General features: G+C 37.6%; 1 protein-coding gene across 2 annotated transcripts in view; it reads left to right on the forward strand.

The window, feature by feature from the left end:
- DDIAS (DNA damage induced apoptosis suppressor) overlaps positions 1 to 20,386 on the forward strand; it is a 38,056-nt gene extending 17,670 nt beyond the window's left edge. The window contains exons 3-5 of one of the 2 annotated variants that reach the window (XM_053561373.1): positions 14,726 to 14,887; positions 15,905 to 16,022; positions 17,642 to 20,386. In XM_053561373.1, coding sequence (XP_053417348.1) covers positions 14,726 to 14,887; positions 15,905 to 16,022; positions 17,642 to 20,254 — 2,893 coding nt within the window. In that variant the 3' untranslated portion in view covers positions 20,255 to 20,386. The remainder of the gene's footprint in view (positions 1 to 14,725; positions 14,888 to 15,904; positions 16,023 to 17,641) is intronic. The other variant, XM_053561372.1, reaches the window with a different exon arrangement.
- Positions 20,387 to 20,942: the final 556 nt, after the last annotated feature.

Here is a 20,942-nt window from a genome sequence, read left to right on the forward strand (position 1 = left end):
ATCACCCCAAAAGTTTGTATCATTTACATAAGCAATTCCAATTGAATTTCACACATACAGATCATAGTTTTCTTTTGTGGAGAAAATAGTATATGGAAGCCTTAAAGATTTTTTTCTTTTTAGACACAGAGCCTCAAGCTGTCGCCCTCGGTACAGTGCTGTGGCATCACAGCTCACGGCAATCTCCAACTCTTGGGCTCAAGTGATTCTCCTACCTCCACTTCCCAGGTAGCTGTGACTATAGGTGCCTGCCACAACACCTGGCTATTTTTTGACTGCAGCCCTCATTGTTGTTTTTGGCCGGCCTGGGCTAGATTCGAACCCGCCAGCTCAGGTGTATGTGGCTAGCGCCTTAACTGCTTGAGCCACAGGCGCCTAGCTGTAGAGATGCTCTTTTTGTAATGTTTATTACTTTATATACATTCAATTGAATCTGGGTTTATAACCTTAGAAAGGATGTTATATAATCATCTAGGCTGGACTTTCTTAACCTAGAATTTCTGAATAAGTCATAGTTGGTATGAATCCTCCAATCCCCAAAATATGTAAAATCTTGTGTGCTATGGTCTGTACATTTTTCTTGGGGAGAGACTGAGTACAATGCTTTCATCACATTTTCAAAGGGTTCTACGACCAAGAATACACAAAGGATCATTGATCTAATCAGTTCTACTTCTGGTAAAAGTACACCAGAAAAATAAGTAAATGAAACTTGGTGTTTGACCTGAGATCAAATAAAAAATACCAAATTACAAATAATATTTCGGATAGATCATTTCAGAGACTCTTTGAGCTCAAGCCTATTTTTATAATAATTCTAAGACATAATTTTGTGGTTTTTTAAATCATACCTGTACATTAATGTAATCATGGGGCACCATACACTGGTTTTATATACCATTTGACATATTTTCATCACACTGGTTAACATAGCCTTCCTGGCATTTTCTTAGTTATTGTGTTAAGATTTTATATTCTACATTTACTAAGTTTCACCATAGGTGAAATCCCACCAATCCCTCCCTCCGACCCCTCCCCCCTCCTTTCCCTCTCCCCCTTCCCCATATTCTTAAGTTATAACTGGGTTATAGCTTTCATATGAAAGCCATAAATCAGTTTCATAGTAGGGCTGAGTACATTGGATACTTTTTCTTCCATTCTTGAGATACGTTACTAAGAATATGTTCCAGCTCATGTTCCGTGTAAACATGAAAGAGGTAAGGTCTCCATCTTTCCTTAAGGCTGAATAACATTCTATAGTGTACATATACCACAATTTATTAATCCATTCGTGGATCGATGGGCACTTGGGCTTTTTCTATGACTTAGCAATTATGAACTGGGCTACAATAAACATTCTGGTACAAATATCTTTATTATAATGTGAGTTTTGGTCTTCTGGATATATACCTAGTAGAGGAATTATAGGATTGAATGGCAGGTCTCTTTTTAGATATCTAAGTGTCCTCCAAACATTTTTCCAAAAGGAATGTATTAATTTGCATTCCCACCAGCAGTGTAAAAGTGCGCCCTTTTCTCCACATCCACGCCAACATCTCTGGTCTTGGGATTTTGTGATATGGGCTAATCTTACCGAAGTTAGATGATATCTCAAAGTAGTTTTGATTTGCATTTCTCTGATGATTAAGGATGATGAGCATTTTTTCATATGTCTGTAGGCCATGTGCCTGTCTTCTTCAGAGAAGTTTCTCTTCAAGTCCCTTGCCCAGCCTGAGATGGGATCACTTGTTCTTTTTTTACTAATACATTTGAGTTCTCTGTGGATTCTGGTTATTAAATCTTTGTTGGAATAGACGCAAAAATTCTCAACAAACTCCTAGCTAATAGATTACAGCTTATCATCAAAAAAGTCATTCATCATGATCAAGTAGGCTTCATCCCAGGGATGCAAGCCTGGTTTAACATACGCAAGTCTATAAACGTTATCCACCATATTAACAGAGGCAAAAATAAAGATCACATGATCCTCTCAATAGATGCAGAAAAAGCATTTGATAAAATCCAGCATCCTTTTCTAATTAGAACTCTGAAGAGCATAGGCATAGGTGGCACATTTCTAAAACTGATTGAAGCTATCTATGACCAACCCACAGCCAATATTTTACTGAATGGAGTAAAACTCAAAGCTTTTCCTCTTAGAACTGGAACCAGACAAGGTTGTCCTCTGTCACCTTTACTATTCAACATAGTGCTGGAAGTTCTAGCCAATACAATTAGGCAAGACAAGGAAATAAAGGGAATCCAAAGGGGAGCAGAGGAGGTCAAACTCTCCCTCTTTGCTGACGACATGATCTTATACTTAGAGAACCCCAAAGACTCAACCACAAGACTCCTAGAAGTCATCAAAAAATACAGTAATGTTTCAGGATATAAAATCAATGTCCACAAGTCAGTAGCCTTTGTATAAACCAATAACAGTCAAGATGAGAAGCTAATTAAGGACACAACTCCCTTCACCATAGTTTCAAAGAAAATGAAATACCTAGGAATTTACCTAACGAAGGAGGTGAAGGACCTCTATAAAGAAAACTATGAAATCCTCAGAAAGGAAATAGCAGAGGATATTAACAAATGGAAGAACATACCATGCTCATGGATGGGAAGAATCAACGTTGTTAAAATGTCTCTACTTCCCAAAGCAATCTACCTATTCAATGCCATTCCTATCAAAGTACCTACATCGTACTTTCAAGATTTGGAAAAAATGATTCTGCGTTTTGTATGGAATCGGAAAAAACCCCGTATAGCTAAGGCAGTTCTTAGTAACAAAAATAAACCTGGGGGCATCTGCATACCAGATTTTAGTCTGTACTACAAAGCCATAGTGGTCAAGACAGCATGGTACTGGCACAAAAACAGAGACATAGACACTTGGAATCGAATTGAACACCAAGAAATGAAACTAACATCTTACAACCACCTAATCTTTGATAAACCAAACAAGAACTTACCTTGGGGGAAAGACTCCCTATTCAATAAATGGTGTTGGGAGAACTGCATGTCTACATGTAAAAGACTGAAACTGGACCCACACCTTTCCCCACTCACAAAAATTGATTCAAGATGGATAAAGGACTTAAATTTAAGGCATGAAACAATAAAAATCCTCCAAGAAAGCATAGGAAAAACACTGGAAGATATTGGCCTGGGGGAAGACTTCATGAAGAAGACTGCCATGGCAATTGCAACAACAACAAAAATAAACAAATGGGACTTCATTAAACTGAAAAGCTTCTGTACAGCTAAGGACACAATAACCAAAGCAAAGAGACAACCTACACAATGGGAAAGGATATTTGCATATTTTCTTTTTTTTTTTTTTTTTTTTTTTTTTTTTCTTTCTTTTTTTTTTTTTTCTTTTATTTTTGGGGATTCATTGAGGGTACAATAAGCCAGTTACACTGGTTGCAATTGTTAGGTAAAGTCCCTCTTGCAATCATGTCTTGCCCCCATAAAATGTGACACACACTAAGGCCCCACCCTCCCCTCCATCCCTCTTTCTGCTTCCCCCCCCATAACCTTAATTGTCATTAATTGTCCTCATATCAAGATTGAGTACATAGGATTCATGCTTCTCCATTTTTGTGATGCTTTACTAAGAATAATGTCTTCCACTTCCATCCAGGTTAATACAAAGGATGTAAAGTCTCCATTTTTTTTAATGGCTGAATAGTATTCCATGGTATACATATACCACAGCTTGTTAATCCATTCCTGGGTTGGTGGGCATTTAGGCTGTTTCCACATTTTGGCAATGGTAAATTGAGCTGCAATAAACAGTCTAGTACAAGTGTCCTTATGATAAAAGGATTTTTTTCCTTCTGGGTAGATGCCCAGTAATGGGATTGCAGGATCGAATGGGAGGTCTAGGTTGAGTGCTTTGAGGTTTCTCCATACTTCCTTCCAGAAAGGTTGTACTAGTTTGCAGTCCCACCAGCAGTGTAAAAGTGTTCCCTTCTCTCCACATCCACGCCAGCATCTGCAGTTTTGAGATTTTGTGATGTGGGCCATTCTCACTGGGGTTAGATGATATCTCAGGGTTGTTTTGATTTGCATTTCTCTAATATATAGAGATGATGAACATTTTTTCATGTGTTTGTTAGCCATTCGTCTGTCGTCTTTAGAGAAAGTTCTATTCATGTCTCTTGCCCATTGATATAAGGGATTGTTGGCTTTTTTCATGTGGATTAATTTGAGTTCTCTATAGATCCTGGTTATCAAGCTTTTGTCTGATTGAAAATATGCAAATATCCTTTCCCATTGTGTAGGTTGTCTCTTTGCTTTGGTTATTGTCTCCTTAGCTGTACAGAAGCTTTTCAGTTTAATGAAGTCCCATTTGTTTATTTTTGTTGTTGTTGCCATTGTCATGGCAGTCTTCTTCATGAAGTCTTCCCCCAGGCCAATATCTTCCAGTGTTTTTCCTATGCTTTCTTTGAGGATTTTTATTGTTTCATGCCTTAAATTTAAGTCCTTTATCCATCTTGAATCAATTTTTGTGAGTGGGGAAAAGTGTGGGTCCAGTTTCAGTCTTTTACATGTAGACATCCAGTTCTCCCAACACCATTTATTGAATAGGGAGTCTTTCCCCCAAGGTAAGTTCTTGTTTGGTTTATCAAAGATTAGGTGGTTGTAAGATGTTAGTTTCATTTCTTGGTGTTCAATTCGATTCCAAGTGTCTATGTCTCTGTTTTTGTGCCAGTACCATGCTGTCTTGAGCACTATGGCTTTGTAGTACAGACTAAAATCTGGTATACTGACGCCCCCAGCTTTATTTTTGTTACTAAGAACTGCCTTAGCTATACGGGGTTTTTTCCGGTTCCATACAAAACGCAGAATCATTTTTTCCAAATCTTGAAAGTACGATGTAGGTACTTTGATAGGAATGGCATTGAATAGGTAGATTGCTTTGGGAAGTATAGACATTTTAACAATGTTGATTCTTCCCATCCATGAGCATGGTATGTTCTTCCATTTGTTAATATCCTCTGCTATTTCCTTTCTGAGGATTTCATAGTTTTCTTTATAGAGGTCCTTTACCTCCTTCGTTAGGTATATTCCTAGGTATTTCATTTTCTTTGAAACTATGGTGAAGGGAGTTGTGTCCTTAATTAGCTTCTCATCTTGACTGTTATTGGTGTATACAAAGGCTACTGACTTGTGGACATTGATTTTATATCCTGAAACATTACTGTATTTTCTGATGACTTCTAGGAGTCTTGTGGTTGACTCTTTGGGGTTCTCTAAGTATAAGATCATGTCGTCAGCAAAGAGGGAGAGTTTGACCTCCTCTGCTCCCATTTGGATTCCCTTTATTTCCTTGTCTTGCCTAATTGTATTGGCTAGAACTTCCAGCACTATGTTGAATAGTAAAGGTGACAGAGGACAACCTTGTCTGGTTCCAGTTCTAAGAGGAAAAGCTTTCAGTTTTACTCCATTCAGTAAAATATTGGCTGTGGGTTTGTCATAGATAGCTTCAATCAGTTTTAGAAATGTGCCACCTATGCCTATACTCTTCAGTGTTCTAATTAGAAAAGGATGCTGGATTTTATCAAATGCTTTTTCTGCATCTATTGAGAGGATCATGTGATCTTTATTTTTGCCTCTGTTAATATGGTGGATAACGTTTATGGACTTGCGTATGTTAAACCAGCCTTGCATCCCTGGGATGAAGCCTGCTTGATCATGATGAATGACTTTTTTGATGATAAGCTGTAATCTATTGGCTAGGATTTTGTTGAGAATTTTTCCATCTATATTCATGAGTGAGATTGGTCTGAAGTTCTCCTTTTTGCTTGGGTCTTTTCCTGGTTTTGGTATCAGGGTGATGTTTGCTTCATAGAATGTGTTGGGGAAGATTCCTTCTTCCTCAATTTTTTGGAATAATTTCTGCAGTACAGGAATAAGCTCTTCCTTGAAGGTTTGATAGAATTCTGGAGTGAAGCCATCTGGACCAGGGCATTTTTTAGTTGGAAGCTTTTTTATTGTTTCTTTGATCTCAGTGCTTGAAATTGGTCTGTTCAGGAGGTCTATTTCTTCCTGGCTAAGTCTAGGGAGAGGGTGTGATTCCAAATATTGATCCATTTCCTTCACATTGTCAAATTTCTGGGCATAGAGTTTCTGGTAGTATTCAGAGATGATCTCTTGTATCTCTGTGGGATCAGTTGTTATTTCCCCTTTATCATTTCTGATTGAGGTTATTAGAGATTTTACTTTTCTATTTCTAGTTAGTCTGGCCAATGGTTTATCTATTTTATTTATTTTTTCAAAAAACCAACTCCTTGTTTCATTAATTTTCTGAATGATTCTTTTGTTTTCAATTTCATTGATCTCTGATTTGATTTTGGATATTTCTTTTCTTCTACTGGGTTTAGGCTTAGATTGTTCTTCTTTTTCCAATTCCATAAGATCTCTTGTGAGATTGTTGATGTGCTCTCTTTCTGTTTTTCGAATGTAGGCATCTAAAGCGATGAATTTTCCTCTCAAAACTGCTTTTGCAGTATCCCACAGGTTTTGGTAGCTTGTGTCTTCATTGTTGTTATGCTCAAGGAAGTTAATGATTTCCTGTTTTATTTCTTCCTGCACCCATCTGTTATTCAACAGAAGATTGTTTAATTTCCATGCCTTTGGGTGGGGTTGAGCATTTTTGTTAGAGTTGAGTTCCATCTTTAGTGCCTTATGGTCTGAAAAGATACAAGGTAAAATTTCAATTCTTTTGATTCTGTTGATATTTGTTTTGTGTCCCAGGATATGATCAATTTTGGAGAATGTTCCATGGGGTGATGAGAAGAATGTATATTCTTTATCTTTGGGGTGGAGTGTTCTATATACGTCTATCAAGCATAGTTGGTCTAGGGTCTCATTTAAATCTCTTACATCTTTGTTTAATTTCTGTTTAGAGGATCTGTCCAGCTCTGTAAGAGGTGTGTTAAAGTCCCCTGTTATGATGGTATTATCAGATATCATATTGCTCAGACTGAGTAAGGTCTGCTTCAAGAATCTGGGAGCATTTAAATTGGGTGCATAAATATTTAGAATTGAAATGTCTTCTTGTTGTAGTTTTCCCTTGACCAATATAAAGTGACCATCTTTGTCTTTTTTGACTTTAGTTGCTTTAAATCCACATGTATCTGAAAATAAGATTGCAACTCCTCTTTTCTTCTGAATTCCATTTGCCTGAAAAATTGTCTTCCAACCCTTGACTCGGAGCTTTAATTTGTCTTTTGAAGCCAGGTGTGTTTCTTGCAGACAGCAAATGGATGGCTTGTGTTTTTTAATCCAGTCAGCCAATCTATGTCTCTTCAGTGGGGAATTCAAGCCATTAACATTTATTGAGATAATGGATAAGTGTGGTAGTATTCTATTCGTCTTATTTGGTGAGAGTCCATTGCTTAGTTTTATCTTTTGCATCAGTGTGGAGGTTAGGTTCTGTCCTTTGGTTTCTGAGTTCTTACTTTGCTGCTGATCCATTGTGGTGGTCAGTGTGCAGAACAGGTTGAAGTATTTCCTGTAGAGCTGGTCTTGTTGTGGCGAATTTCCTCAATGTTTGTATATCCGTAAATGATTTGATTTCTCCGTCAATTTTGAAGCTTAGCTTAGCAGGGTACAGAATTCTGGGCTGAAAATTGTTCTGTTTCAGTAGATTAAAGGTAGATGACCATTGTCTTCTTGCTTGGAAAGTTTCATTAGAGAAGTCTGTGGTCACTCTGATGGATTTGCCCCTGTAGGTCAACTGGCGCTTACTCCTGGCAGCTTGCAGAATCTTTTCTTTTGTCTTGACTTTGGACAGGTTCATCACAATGTGTCTTGGAGAAGCTCGGTTAGAGTTGAGGCGACCCGGGGTCCGATATCCCTCTGAAAGCAGTGTGTCAGAATCTTTGGTGATGTTTGGGAAATTTTCTTTTATAATATTCTCTAGTATGGCTTCCATTCCTCTGGGGCATTCTTCTTCCCCTTCTGGAATTCCTATAACTCGTATGTTGGAACGCTTCATAAAGTCCCATAATTCTGACAGTGAACATTCTGCTTTCTCTCTCTTCTTTTCTGCCTCTTTTACTGTCTGAGTTATCTCAAGAACTTTGTCTTCTACCTCTGAAATTCTTTCTTCTGCATGGTCTAACCTGTTGCTGATACTTTCCATTGCATCTTTAAGTTCCCTAATTGACTGTTTCAGTTCCTTCAGCTCTGCTATATCCTTTTTATATTCTTCATATCGTTCATCTCTTATTTGATTCTGTTTTTGGATTTCCTTTTTGTTATTTTCCACTTTATTAGCAATTTCCTTCATTGTTTCCATCATTTCTTTCATTGTTTTCAACATGTGTATTCTAAATTCCCTTTCTGTCATTCCTAACATTTCTATACTGGTGGAATCATCTGCAGTAGCTACCTCATGGTCCCTTGGTGGGGTTGTTCTGGACTGGTTCTTCATGATGCCTGGAGTTTTCTGCTGATTCTTCCTCATGAGTGATTTCTTTTATCTGTTTCCTTGCCCTAATTTTCCTTTCACTTCCTCTTGCTCTTTAAGTTCTTGTGCCTGTGGACTAAAGGTTACAGGACCAGAAGGGTGAGAAGGTTGAAGAGCAAAAAAAAAGGGGATGAAAGAAAGGAGGACCGAGTGATAAGAATAAAAGAAAGATAGAGAAAGGAGAGGGGGTCGGTATAAGGAATATTGACAAAAAGAAGAGAGGCACAGAAAGAGGGAGACAGGGCAATATAGGTGTACAGTAGGGTACTTTGACACAACCTTAAAAAACCCCACCTTCTGGGGGTGCCCAGTTGCGTGGTTCCCTTGAGGTCAGCAGCTCTTTGCTAACCTGATCAGACACAGTATCCCACCTCCACCAAGTAGAGAGGAAAGACAAAAATGCTATAAATCAAACCAAAAGAAGCAAACAGAAAACTTTACAGGGATAAAATTGGGTGAAAAACCAAATTATATCGGTAGAAACACTAGCAAAAATGAAGTTGAAGTTATTAAAAAAAGCAGCAATGGGAAATTATAATTAAACTAGGAAAATTGAGAAAGAAAAAGGGATCTGTGTGGAAAAGATTGAAATTAAAAAAACAAAAGAATATCAGCAACGTCAAAATAAACAAACAAAAAAAACAACCAAGCAAAAAAAGAAAGAAAAAAATACACAACCAAAAACAAAGCAGTTTGTATATGTTATTGAATATTGTCTGGGCAACACGTGGTCTTCTGGGGTATGAGATGTTAGTCACAGTTCAGATACGACTGGAGGCTGCTGATTACTCAAACCCCAGCAGGTAGACACCCTGAATCTCTCTTCAGCCTACTTAAAAGGCACTTTGAACTTGTAAACTTGCTGAGCAGAAGCTTTCCCAGCTTTCTTGCTGGAATCACTGCTGAAGTGGCTATCCACTTACCCAGTGCCAAAACCGGTCTCACTCTGCCCCTGAGGGTTAGGGCTGCAAGGCGGCTCAGACCCCACCCTTAGGCTACTTGGTTGCTGGGTTACCAGCTCCCACCCGTTTCTAGCTCTGCGACCCTGAGGGCGGAGCTTGCCGGGGCAGATCGCTGACAATGGATCCGTGTGACCCACCGCCAAACACTATTAGCTCCGTCTGGCTCAGCGGCTCAGACTGGGGCCCTAGACAACGGCCAAAGTTCTCGCACTCCCGCTCAGGCCTTCCCCAAGGCAGTTCAACTCAGTGCCAAGTCCAAGGACATCAAAACAGTTCACAGGTAAGGCCTTTCTGGTTTGCAGTCTCGCTGCTACTGAACTTACAGTTGTGGGCGGGTTTAGACGGATTGAACACACGCGACCACTTGCCGGTTTTCCACGGATTTAGTCCTCCTCTTGGGGTCCAGAAGTCTCTCACTGACTCCCTGTATCCTCATAGGAGTGATGATAGGCAGTTCCCACCAGCCAGAGACGCCTGGAGTCCTATCTCCCCAGACTCACGGTGCCCAGATGCAAGGAAGCTGTTACTCGGCTGCCATCTTGCTCCGCCTCCTGTATTTGCATATTTTCAATCAGACAAAAGCTTGATAACCAGGATCTATAGAGAACTCAAATTAATCCACATGAAAAAAGCCAACAATCCCTTATATCAATGGGCAAGTGACATGAATAGAACTTTCTCTAAAGATGACAGACGAATGGCTAACAAACACATGAAAAAATGTTCATCATCTCTATATATTAGAGAAATGCAAATCAAAACAACCCTGAGATATCATCTAACCCCAGTGAGAATGGCCCACATCACAAAATCTCAAAACTGCAGATGCTGGCGTGGATGTGGAGAGAAGGGAACACTTTTACACTGCTAGTGGGACTGCAAACTAGTACAACCTTTCTGGAAGGAAGTATGGAGAAACCTGAAAGCACTCAACCTAGACCTCCCATTCGATCCTGCAATCCCATTACTGGGCATCTACCCAGAAGGAAAAAAATCCTTTTATCATAAGGACACTTGTACTAGACTGTTTATTGCAGCTCAATTTACCATTGCCAAAATGTGGAAACAGCCTAAATGCCCACCAACCCAGGAATGGATTAACAAGCTGTGGTATATGTATACCATGGAATACTATTCAGCTATTAAAAAAAATGGAGACTTTACATCCTTCGTATTAACCTGGATGGAAGTGTAAGACATTATTCTTAGTAAAGCATCACAAAAATGGAGAAGCATGAATCCTATGTACTCAATCTTTATATGAGGACAATTAATGACAATTAAGTTTATGGGGGGGGGAAGCAGAAAGAGGGATGGAGGGAGGAAGGTGGGGCCTTAGTGTGTGTCACACTTTATGGGGGTAAGACATGATTGCAAGAGGGACTTTACCTAACAATTGCAATCAGTTTAACTGGCTTATTGTACCCTCAATGAATCCCCAACAATAAAAAAAAAAAATCTTTGTTGGAGACATAACCTGCAAATATCTTCTCCCATTCTAAGGGCTCTCTGCTTGCTTTACTTACTGTGTTCTTGGCTGTGCAGAAACTTTTTAATTTGATCTGGTCCCAGTAGTGCATTTTTGAAGCTGCTTCAATTGCCGGGGGGTCCTCCTCATAAAATATTCGCCAAGACTGATTTCTTCAAGAGTTTTCCCTGCACTTTCTTCTAGTATTTTTATAGTTTCATGTCTTAAGTTTAAATCTTTAATTCAGTGAAAGTCTTAGTTAATGGTGAAAGGTGTGGGTCCACTTTCAGTCTTCTACAGACCGCCAGGCAGTTCACCCAGCACCATTTGTTAAATAGGGAATCTTTTCCCCTCTGAATGTTTATAATTGGCTTGTCAAAGATCAAATAATGGTAAATAGCTGGTTTCATCTCTTGGTTCTCTGGTCTGTTCCATACATCTGCCTCTCTGTTTTTGTGCCAGTACCATGCTGTTTTGATCACTATTGATTTATAGTATAGTCTGAGGTCTGGTAGCATGATTCCTCCTGCTTTGTTTTTATTTCTGAGTAATGTCTTGGCTATTCCAGGTTTTTTTCTGATTCCATATAAAACAAAGTATTATTTTTTCAAGATCTTTAAAGTATGACAGTGGAGCTTTAATAGGATTTCATTAAAATTATATCTTGCTTTGGGTAGTAGGGACATTTTAACAATGTTGATTCTTCCCAGCCATGAGCATGGTATGTTTTTCAATTTGTTAACATTTTCAGCTATTTCTTAGAGTTTCATAGTTCTCTTTATAGCGATCTTTCACATCCTTTGTTAGATAAACTCCCAAGTATTTCATCTTCTTTGGCACTACTGTGAATGGAATAGAGTTCTTGACTGTTTTTTCAGCTTGACTATAGTTGGTATGTATAAAGGCTACCGATTTATGGATGTTGATTTTGTAACCTGAGACGCTGCTGTATTCCTTGATCACTTCTAAGAGTTTTGTAGTAGAATCCCTGGTGTTTTTCAGACGTACAATCATATCATCTGCGAAGAGTGAATGTTTGATCTCTTCTGAACCTGTATGGATACCCTTGATCACCTTTTCTTCCCTAATTGCGATGGCTAAAACTTCCATTACAATGTTAAAGAGCAGTGGAGACAATGGGCAACTTTGCCTGGTTCCTGATCTGAGTGGAAATGATTTCAGTTTCACTCCGTTCAATACGATATTGGCAGTGGGTTTGCTGTAGATGGCCTCTATCAGTTTAAGAAATGTCTCTTCTATACCCATTTTCTTAAGTGTTCTGATCATGAAGGGATGCTGGATATTATCAAAAGCTTTTTCTGCATCAATTGAAAGTATCATGGTCTTGTTTTTTAATTTGTTTATGTGCTGAATTATATTTATAGATTTATGTGTATTGAACCAGCCTTGAGACCCGGGGATAAAACTGACTTGGTCATGATGTATAATTTGTTTGATGTGTTGCTGGATTCTGTTTGTTAGGATCTTGTTGAATATTTTTGCATCTATATTCATTAGTGATATTGTTCTATAATTTTCTTTTCTTGTTGGGTCTTTTCCTAGTTTGGGGATCAGGGTGATATTTGCTTCATAGAATGTGTTGGGTAGTCTTATTTTTCTATATTTTGGAACAGGTTGAGTAATACAGGTACTAGTTCCTCTTTAAAGGTTTGGTAGAATTCTGACATGAAGCCATCTGGTCCCGGGCTTTTCTTTTTAGGGAGATTTTGTATGGTTGATGCTATTTCAGAACTTGATATGGGCCTGTTCAACATTTCTACCTGATTCTGTCTAAGTCTTGGACAGTGACGTGCTTCCAAGTATTGGTCAATTTCCTTCAGATTTTCATATTTCTGATAATAAAGTTTCTTATAGTGTTCATTAAAGATTTTTTTGAATTTCTGAGGAGTCTGTTGTTATTTCATCTTTGTCACTTCTGATTGATGAAATTGAAGATTTTACTATTTTTTTTTTCCTGTTTAGGTTAGCCAAAGGTTTATCTGTTTTATTGACCTTTTCAAAAAACCAATTTTTTTGATTTATTGATCTGTTGTATAATCCTTTGGTTTGCAATTTCATTTAATTCTGGTCTAATTTTGTTTATTTCTTTTCTTCTACTGGGTTTAGGGGTGAAATGTTCTTCCTTTTGCAGTTGCTTGAGATGTCCCTTTAGGTTGTTAACTTTCTCTCTTTCTGTTCTCTTGAGGAAGGCTTGCAGTGCTATAAATTTCCCTCTTTGGACTGCCTTTGCATTATCCCAGAGGTTCTAATAATTCGTGTCTTCATTGTCGTTTTGTTCCAAAAATTTGGTAATTTCCTTCATATATATATATTTAAATAGATACACACACACATTTAGAACAGAACTCATGTCACTAGAACTTAGTACTAATGAGGTTTTATGTCCCAAAGAGTTACCAAAGAGTCTGTTACCTAAGAGTTACCAAAGAATCTGTTACCAAAGAGTTACATCCCAAATAGAGTCTGTGGCCAACCTATAGCACAAAATCTAGCAAGTCCGAGTAATATTACAGAAATGGGTTGTACAGATCCATCCTTAGTGTGACAAAAAATAATTGCCACAAATCCAATGGTAGTGAATCAGTAATTTATGAAGTATTGACTTTAGTGGAAAAAAAAATCAGAGCTATGAATTTTAGACTCCCCCTAGTGGTGATCTGGCCGCAATCAGGTTTACATAACTATCTTAAACATTCCCTTCTATTTGCTTTTTTGCCTGCTTTTTAAAGCCAGATCATTAGTAACATGAAGAAAAAAACAAAGTTCTAGTATTAGCCTATTACCATAAGATATTTCAAGCCTTCAATTTGCTAAATTAAATACATGAAAGATAGAAATCGGCGTTGTAAAACATTGCAAACTAAAAAGGAGAGGAAACACTAAGTAGAAGTGACATTAATTCTCACAATATTTAAGATAATTAGGAGGGAAATGCAAATCAGCACTTACAAATATGACAATAGTTGCACTAGACTTTTTTTTTCTCGTTGTAGTCTTCAATCCTAGATTTTACAGACAACTAAAAGTTTTAAGAATTTAGTAACTATAAAGCAACAAGTTCATGTCAGTAGTGTTAATACTGATAGGTAGTTTTTGACTAGAAAGCCTTTGGCCACAATAGATATTGTCCTCAAAATTGCATGGTTTTTGTATTTAATTTTTATAATCCGATAAACTCTCCATGTATTTCAATGAATTATATTAAAGTTCCTTTTATGGGCCAGGCTCAGCAATCCTGAGCATTCCGGGAGGCTGAAGCAGGTGGATTGCCTGAGCAAGAGCGAGACCTTGTCTCTAAAGATAGGTTAGCATTGTGGCAGCCTCCTATAGTTCCAACTACTGGGGGAGCTAAGACAAGAGGATTGCTAAAGTCCAAGAGTTTCAGGTTGCTGTGAGCTCTGAGCCACAGCACTCTACTGAAGCCAACGAAGTGAGACTCTGTCTTAAAAATAATAATAATAATAATAAATAAATAATAAAAGTTCCTTTTATAACGAGAAAAATACAATTAAAGTGTTTATATATAAATATTTATTAAACATTTTAATATTCTCATATACAGATTTTTCTTCAGTTTTCTATTGATTTGTGTCTTCTTAATTTAAATCAGGAAGGCCATCTCTTATGAATAGAGAAACTCAAAAAATTAGATCTGAAATCATTTAAGAATAATACTGGTTTTATAGGAGTATTTGTACACAAAATGTTTTAACTTTTGTCTGGATAGGTTTATCATCACACACAAAATTACTAAACATCTCTACTCTTTTTTTCCCCCTACTTTTCCAGGTCTAATTGTCCAAAATGTGGCGCTGTTGGTGAAGATGAAAATGCCAGCTACAGATACAAACTTTCCTTACAAGTTGTAGAATCAAACAAATTGTTTGTCATTACCATATTTGGAAGCTGCTTAGATACATTTTTTGGTCTTACTGCCACTGATTTGCACAAGTAAGATTATTTAAAGCGTTTTTTTTCTGACTGCTCCTTTAGAATGACAATAGATTTTGAAGATCTGTATTTTTAGGGAAATATCCATTTGGAAAAGAGTTATCTTACCACCTTGGGTCATCAGTTTCTTTAAAATATAATCAAGTGAGGAAAAGAAACATAATTTATTTTCTGTATGTATATATTTGAGGATGTTAAACCAGTTTCCTTTTATTCAGAGTAACTAAGCTGTAATTGGGTTATTAAATTATAATATTCTAAGTTAAAGAAATATAGACTAAGAAAATAAAATTATTTCAAATTGAAGGAAGAGCCAACGGTTAGTATTCTAGTGGTTCAACTCCCCTGAGGCAGGAGAAGCTATTTGAGAGAATATTTGCATATCAGAGGTTGAAATTCTGTTATTTTTTTTTTAACTTTCATTGCCATGTCATCTGCATGGTTTGACCTAGCAAGATGTTGCCTGAGAGCATTAGGATAGACAGAAGCAATTAAAGCTTTTCTCTCCCTCAATCTTCTGCCTTTCTCCCCTAAACACTTGGCAGAAAAAAAATATATCATATCCATGTTCTAGTAGTTGAGGACAAACTAACTTGAGAAAGGGACAGTAAAGGAACCACACAGCCAGAACTGTTGGAGACAAGGAAAGATTTCCATCTACTTTTAAGTGAAGGGCCAGAGATACCACCACTACTCCCACTGCCACTTTTATTTTTCCCTAAAATAACTGCTGATTAGGCAGGTGGGTTTGGGCTTTCTATACTATAAAAAACTAGAGGGAACAAAATGCCTCACTCTAAAAGTCACGTTTTTATCTATACAAGGTGACCATAAAGTTTGTGTGCAATTTAAAATAGTGTTTGGTTTAAAATTGTACATGAACTTTTATGGCCACCCTATATATAACTCAAAAAGTTCAATGCTACATTTTCAAACTAATTACATCTTCTGACTTTATGACAAAGTTAAAAGTTTAAAGATTATCTCTTAACATTTTTTGTGTCCTTTCCAATCAAGGTACCTTCAGGAGTCTAAAAAAATTTCAGAAACATTGGACAATGATATAACTCAGAACCTGTTAACTAAAGCAGTTGAAACTTGCTTTGTTGGACAAACCTTTATTTTTGGAGTGACGGTAATTGGGATTAGCTTTCTTCTTAGTATGTTAACATTTTCATTCAATTATTTTAATTTTCTAAATAGTGTTTAGGATATGTGTGAAGACCTACAGAAGCACTTTTAGGCATTATAAAAATAGCCTGTAGATGATTTGTTAAAACATAGTGTGTGACAACTTCCTCTTTCAAAATTCAGAAGAGGCTGCTTCAAATGCTTTCATAGCTTGAAAAATATAAATTTATTATAAATTCAAAATGTTTAGATATTTGATTTGACATGTTATTTCTCCAAATATTGTTCAAATTCTGTAATAAAACTTTCATCAACTGTCTAGCTTTTCAATTCTGTTATCTGTAAAATAAGAAGGAATTAACATTGAAGGCAAAATATCTGTGTATTGATAAGAATGGTAAGAATAGAAGGGCGGTGCCTGTGGCTCAGTGAGTAGGAGCCGGCCCCATATGCCGAGGGTGGCGAATTCAAACCCAGCCCTGGCCAAAACTGCAACATAAAAATAGCTGGGTGTTGTGGCGGGCGCCTGTAGTCCCAGCTGCTCAGGAGGGAGGCTGAGGCAAGAGAATCGCATAAGCCCAAGAGTTTGAGGTTTCTGTGAGCCGTGTGACGCCACGGCACTCTACCCGAGGGTGGTACAGTGAGACTCTGTCTCTACAAAAAAAAAAAAAAAAAAAAAGAATAGATTAAGAAGGATAGTTTTACCTAATTCTAAAAGTGAGAAGTAAAAGAATGTACTGACTCTGAAGGAGTAACAATTTTCTGTTTCATCTATGCTAATGGAAACAAATAGAAATTTTGTTCACACTGAACTCAATGTTTTAAAAAGGGAAATAACTCACTGCGTAACTGAATAGCGAGAAAAACACAAAGAAATGTGAAACCTAATCTATCTCTTTATCTCTCTTTCTTTCTTTTTTTTTTTAATAGAGACAGTGTCTCACTTTATCGCCCTCCTTAGAGTGCCATGGTGTCACACAGCTCACAGCAGCCTCCAACTCCTGGGCTTAGGCGATTCTCTTGTCTCAGCCTCCCACGTAGCTGGGACTACAGGCGCCTACCACAATGCCCAGCTATTATTTTGTTGCAGTTTGGCCAGGACTGGGTTTGAACCTGCCACCCTTGGTATTTGGGGGCTGTGCCCTACCCACTGAGCCACAGGTGCCGCCCTCTTTCTTTTTCTTTCTCTCTTTCCTTTCTTTCTTCCTGTCTTTCTTTCCTTTATTTCTCAAGTGAAGACATTTCCTTAAACACTCAAAGTTTATGGAAGCTAATGGATAATACAATAGTAGATACTTTTTATTGAGCCCAGTCCTGTTTTCCCACATTATTGCTAACACATTATTATCTTTAATTTATAAATGAGAAAACTAAGGCTCAGAGAGGTGAAATAATTTGTCCAAAGTCCCACAATTACTAGTAAACACCAGAACTAGGATTTGAAGATAGGCTTTTACTCCAAGATTTATATTCTTTTATGTATGCTACTTTGCCTATACACATAACATAAAAGGAATTAAAATGGGGGGAGGGTAATGGTTATATCTGCTTTAACTTTTTTAATCCCTGTTTTATATTTGAGTCAAAGAAAGAACATTTTATCCTATTTGTTCACTTTCACAGAATTTTGAAAACGAACATGGACAAGTTTCAGGTGTCAGTTACTTCTTACAGCCTTGCCCTGACCACAAAAGAGAAGTGAAAACACTGATAGCTTGCCAGATTGTTCTACCAGACCCAAGTCTTGTAGGCTTCACTGTCATTGACTACTTCCATCAGTTTTTGCAGACTTTCAGGAATCTACACTGTAGCTCCCAGGTACCTAATAGCCACTTACTTGCTTTAGATCACTCAAACAGTGGTCTCAGCAGCATATGTGGTTCTGATAGCACCTCTTATTTTTTTGAGTTCAGCAGAAGTAATTTTTCAAGATTTTGGCAGCCATCACTTGAACTTACTTCCATGATTTCACAACTAACAGATAATGATGATTTTTTAGCTGCAGAGCAAAGCAAGGTCTTTGGTATTCTTCACCAGAACAGAAAGTGCATCTCCAATGCAGAGGCCTCTGGATCTAAGAGCTGCCATGATCCCATTCAGGGTTCATGGAGCCTTGTTTCATATATGGATAAAAAGAGTACAGCAGAAAAGTTGAGTGAAGAATTTGACTTACAAGCTAGTCATCCAAGTGCAAGTCACAGCAATCATCATGAAATTGGATTTACTGACTCTAATTTATTACCTTTGAAAATGGGAGAGCCCCTTGAGTCAAGTGACACAAAGTTTTTCTACAATGCAGTGGAAATTAAAAATAGATATTCCCAGCATGAGATACCATGTTACCAGGATGTCAATACCCCCACCAGCCTTCAAGAGAGATCTGCATGTTGTCCACTTTCATCACTCAGATTTGAGGGGATAGCCAGCAGCTCCCAGAATTATGACTCTGAAATTTGGGATGATCTACCATTCTCTGAAAGCCTGGACAAGTTTCTGGCAGTTATTGAAAGTGAGATCCCTGTAAACCAGACAAATGCTAGTAGTAGGGAACATATAGATAATGACATCAATAAATTGCAAGCAGACCACAGCAAGTTAACTATATCTCCCCAAAGAACTGCACTGCATACACCACTTGTAGCTTTAAAATCATCACAAGTAACAATCAAAGCAAACTCCAGCAAAGATAACTTCTTTTTTAACTGTGAGGCAAATCCAAGTCCTCATGTTCAAAAGGAGTCACAATCAGATAACACAGAAGAGGTTATCTCTATAAGTAGCAATAGAAAAGATATTTTGGGATATTTTCTACCAAACAGTTATCTGTCAGCTCTGTTTTCATCTTCAAATGATTCAGAAGCAGCAATTACTCTTAAGAAAACTGTAAGAATTCTATCACATAGGAATGAAATTCTACTTAAATCCAGTACTTCAGAGAGTGACCATCCTTTTCTCAATATCAAATATAAGGGGTCACAAGAAAACTCAATTTCAGAAATGAATGAAAAGATAACTTTGTGGTCTAGGAAATACAATAACCTCTTTGATCTTCGTAAATTAGAAAATAAACAATCTTATAGGTGGCCAAAGAAACAAGATGACAGTTTTACAGTTTGCAGGAAACTCTCATATCCTTTAGAAACTCTTTGTAATAGTCTAAATAGAAGTACAAGTACAATGAAAGAAAAGCCTTGTGGACATACTGGTAGTAACATAACACAAAGCTATCCTACTGATTACGAAGGTAGCTACAATGCTTCTGCTGATCTCTTTGATATTGTTAAAGAAATGAACATTGCAACAGAAATTACCGAAAAATCACAGGATATTTTGTCACAGTGTGGAATGTCTTTGGCAGAAAGTCATCCTTCAGAGTCTGATTTTTCACTGAGATCAATTTCTCAAAATTCCAGTCTGCCTTCACAAAAATTTTCCTTGCAAAGTGTATCTACCCCCAGGCATCTAAGAACATCCTCTCCACCACCCCGTTTTCATTCACATTCAGAATGTAGTTTTGAAGACAGCCAAGACTTTGTTCCATGTTCACAATCAACTCCAATTACAGGGTTCCACCAAACAAGAATTCATGGGATAAATAGAGCTTTCAAAAAATTACCTACCTTTGATATCGATTTTGATGTTAACTATGAAAAAACAAGAATTTCCCCTGAATGTGACAAACAGCAACCCATCCCCAGCTGTCAAAAAAATATAAAAGCACCTGGGCAGCAATCCAGAAGCCGTATTATGTTTGGTATTGCAGAATCAGAGGTTTTTAACCACTCTCCTGTTGCTGAGTGCATTGAAACTGGTATTGATGAATGGATCCCTCCTACTACACAAAAAGTTTTTCTTTCAGATGTGCATGGATTCCAAATCACGGCTGTAAGGAAATATTTTGCTACCCTTATTTCCCCTGATCAAAAAGAATTACCAAGAAAGAAATCAAAATGTGTTAGGCAGAGAACTGGCAAATCTTTTAAAAAGGGGTTCAACAATATGCTTACAGCAACAGTTACAAAACAGAATACTCCAAAATATGACTGTAAAAGTCCAGGTTGGATTTCTAAATGTCCAGATGCTCGAGACTTAGAAGCACCTCAGTTGCACCCTGTTCTTGGACTTTCTTGTTCGGAAGTCAAACGTTCCTTTCTATTTTCAGAAAATTGTCCACCTTCCATGTCTGAAACTAAAAGCTCTTGGTCACCAGAATTGTTTTCAGAAAAAATCACCTGAACCCAATTTCTGACAACACTATGATTCAAATATTTGTGCACTTTATTATGCACTGTTCATTGTATATTAGTGATATTGTTAATATTGCTTTTTAAAGTATTTATTAAAATTGCATATGCAACCAGAAATAAAGTTTTCTCAAACCAGAACAATAGTCTTTCTTAATGGTTCAGTACAGACCAGAAATGCCTGGTAGGCCAAGTACTGTGCTGGGTTTGTGATACACAGCTACAGGATCACTGATCTCAAAATATTTTATTCTCCTGGATAAGACAAACATCTATAATTTCTTTTCTTCTCTTTTCTTTTCCTTCTTTTTTGAGACGAGAGTGTCACTATGTTGCCCTCAGTAGAATGCTGTAGCATCACAGCTTACCGCAACCTCCAACTCCTGGGCTTAAATGATTCTCTTGCCTCAACCTCCCAAGTAGCTGGGACTACAGGCTGCCACCACAACACCCAGCTACTTTTGGTAGCAGTTGTCATTGTTATTTAGTAGGCCTGGGGCCAGGCTCAAACCCTTCAGCCCTGGCATATGTGTCCACCGCCCTACTCACTGAGCTACAGGCACTGAGCCTAAAGATTAGTTTCAATACTGCATGGCACAGATTTGCAATGGACATGGCAATCACGTTGCTATGGCAGCATGGAAGAAAAGCAGTTATCATCTAGGGCTAAAAGAGGTCAA

This window comes from Nycticebus coucang, chromosome 14, assembly GCF_027406575.1.
Source record: "Nycticebus coucang isolate mNycCou1 chromosome 14, mNycCou1.pri, whole genome shotgun sequence".
NCBI classification, from domain to species: domain Eukaryota; kingdom Metazoa; phylum Chordata; class Mammalia; order Primates; family Lorisidae; genus Nycticebus; species Nycticebus coucang.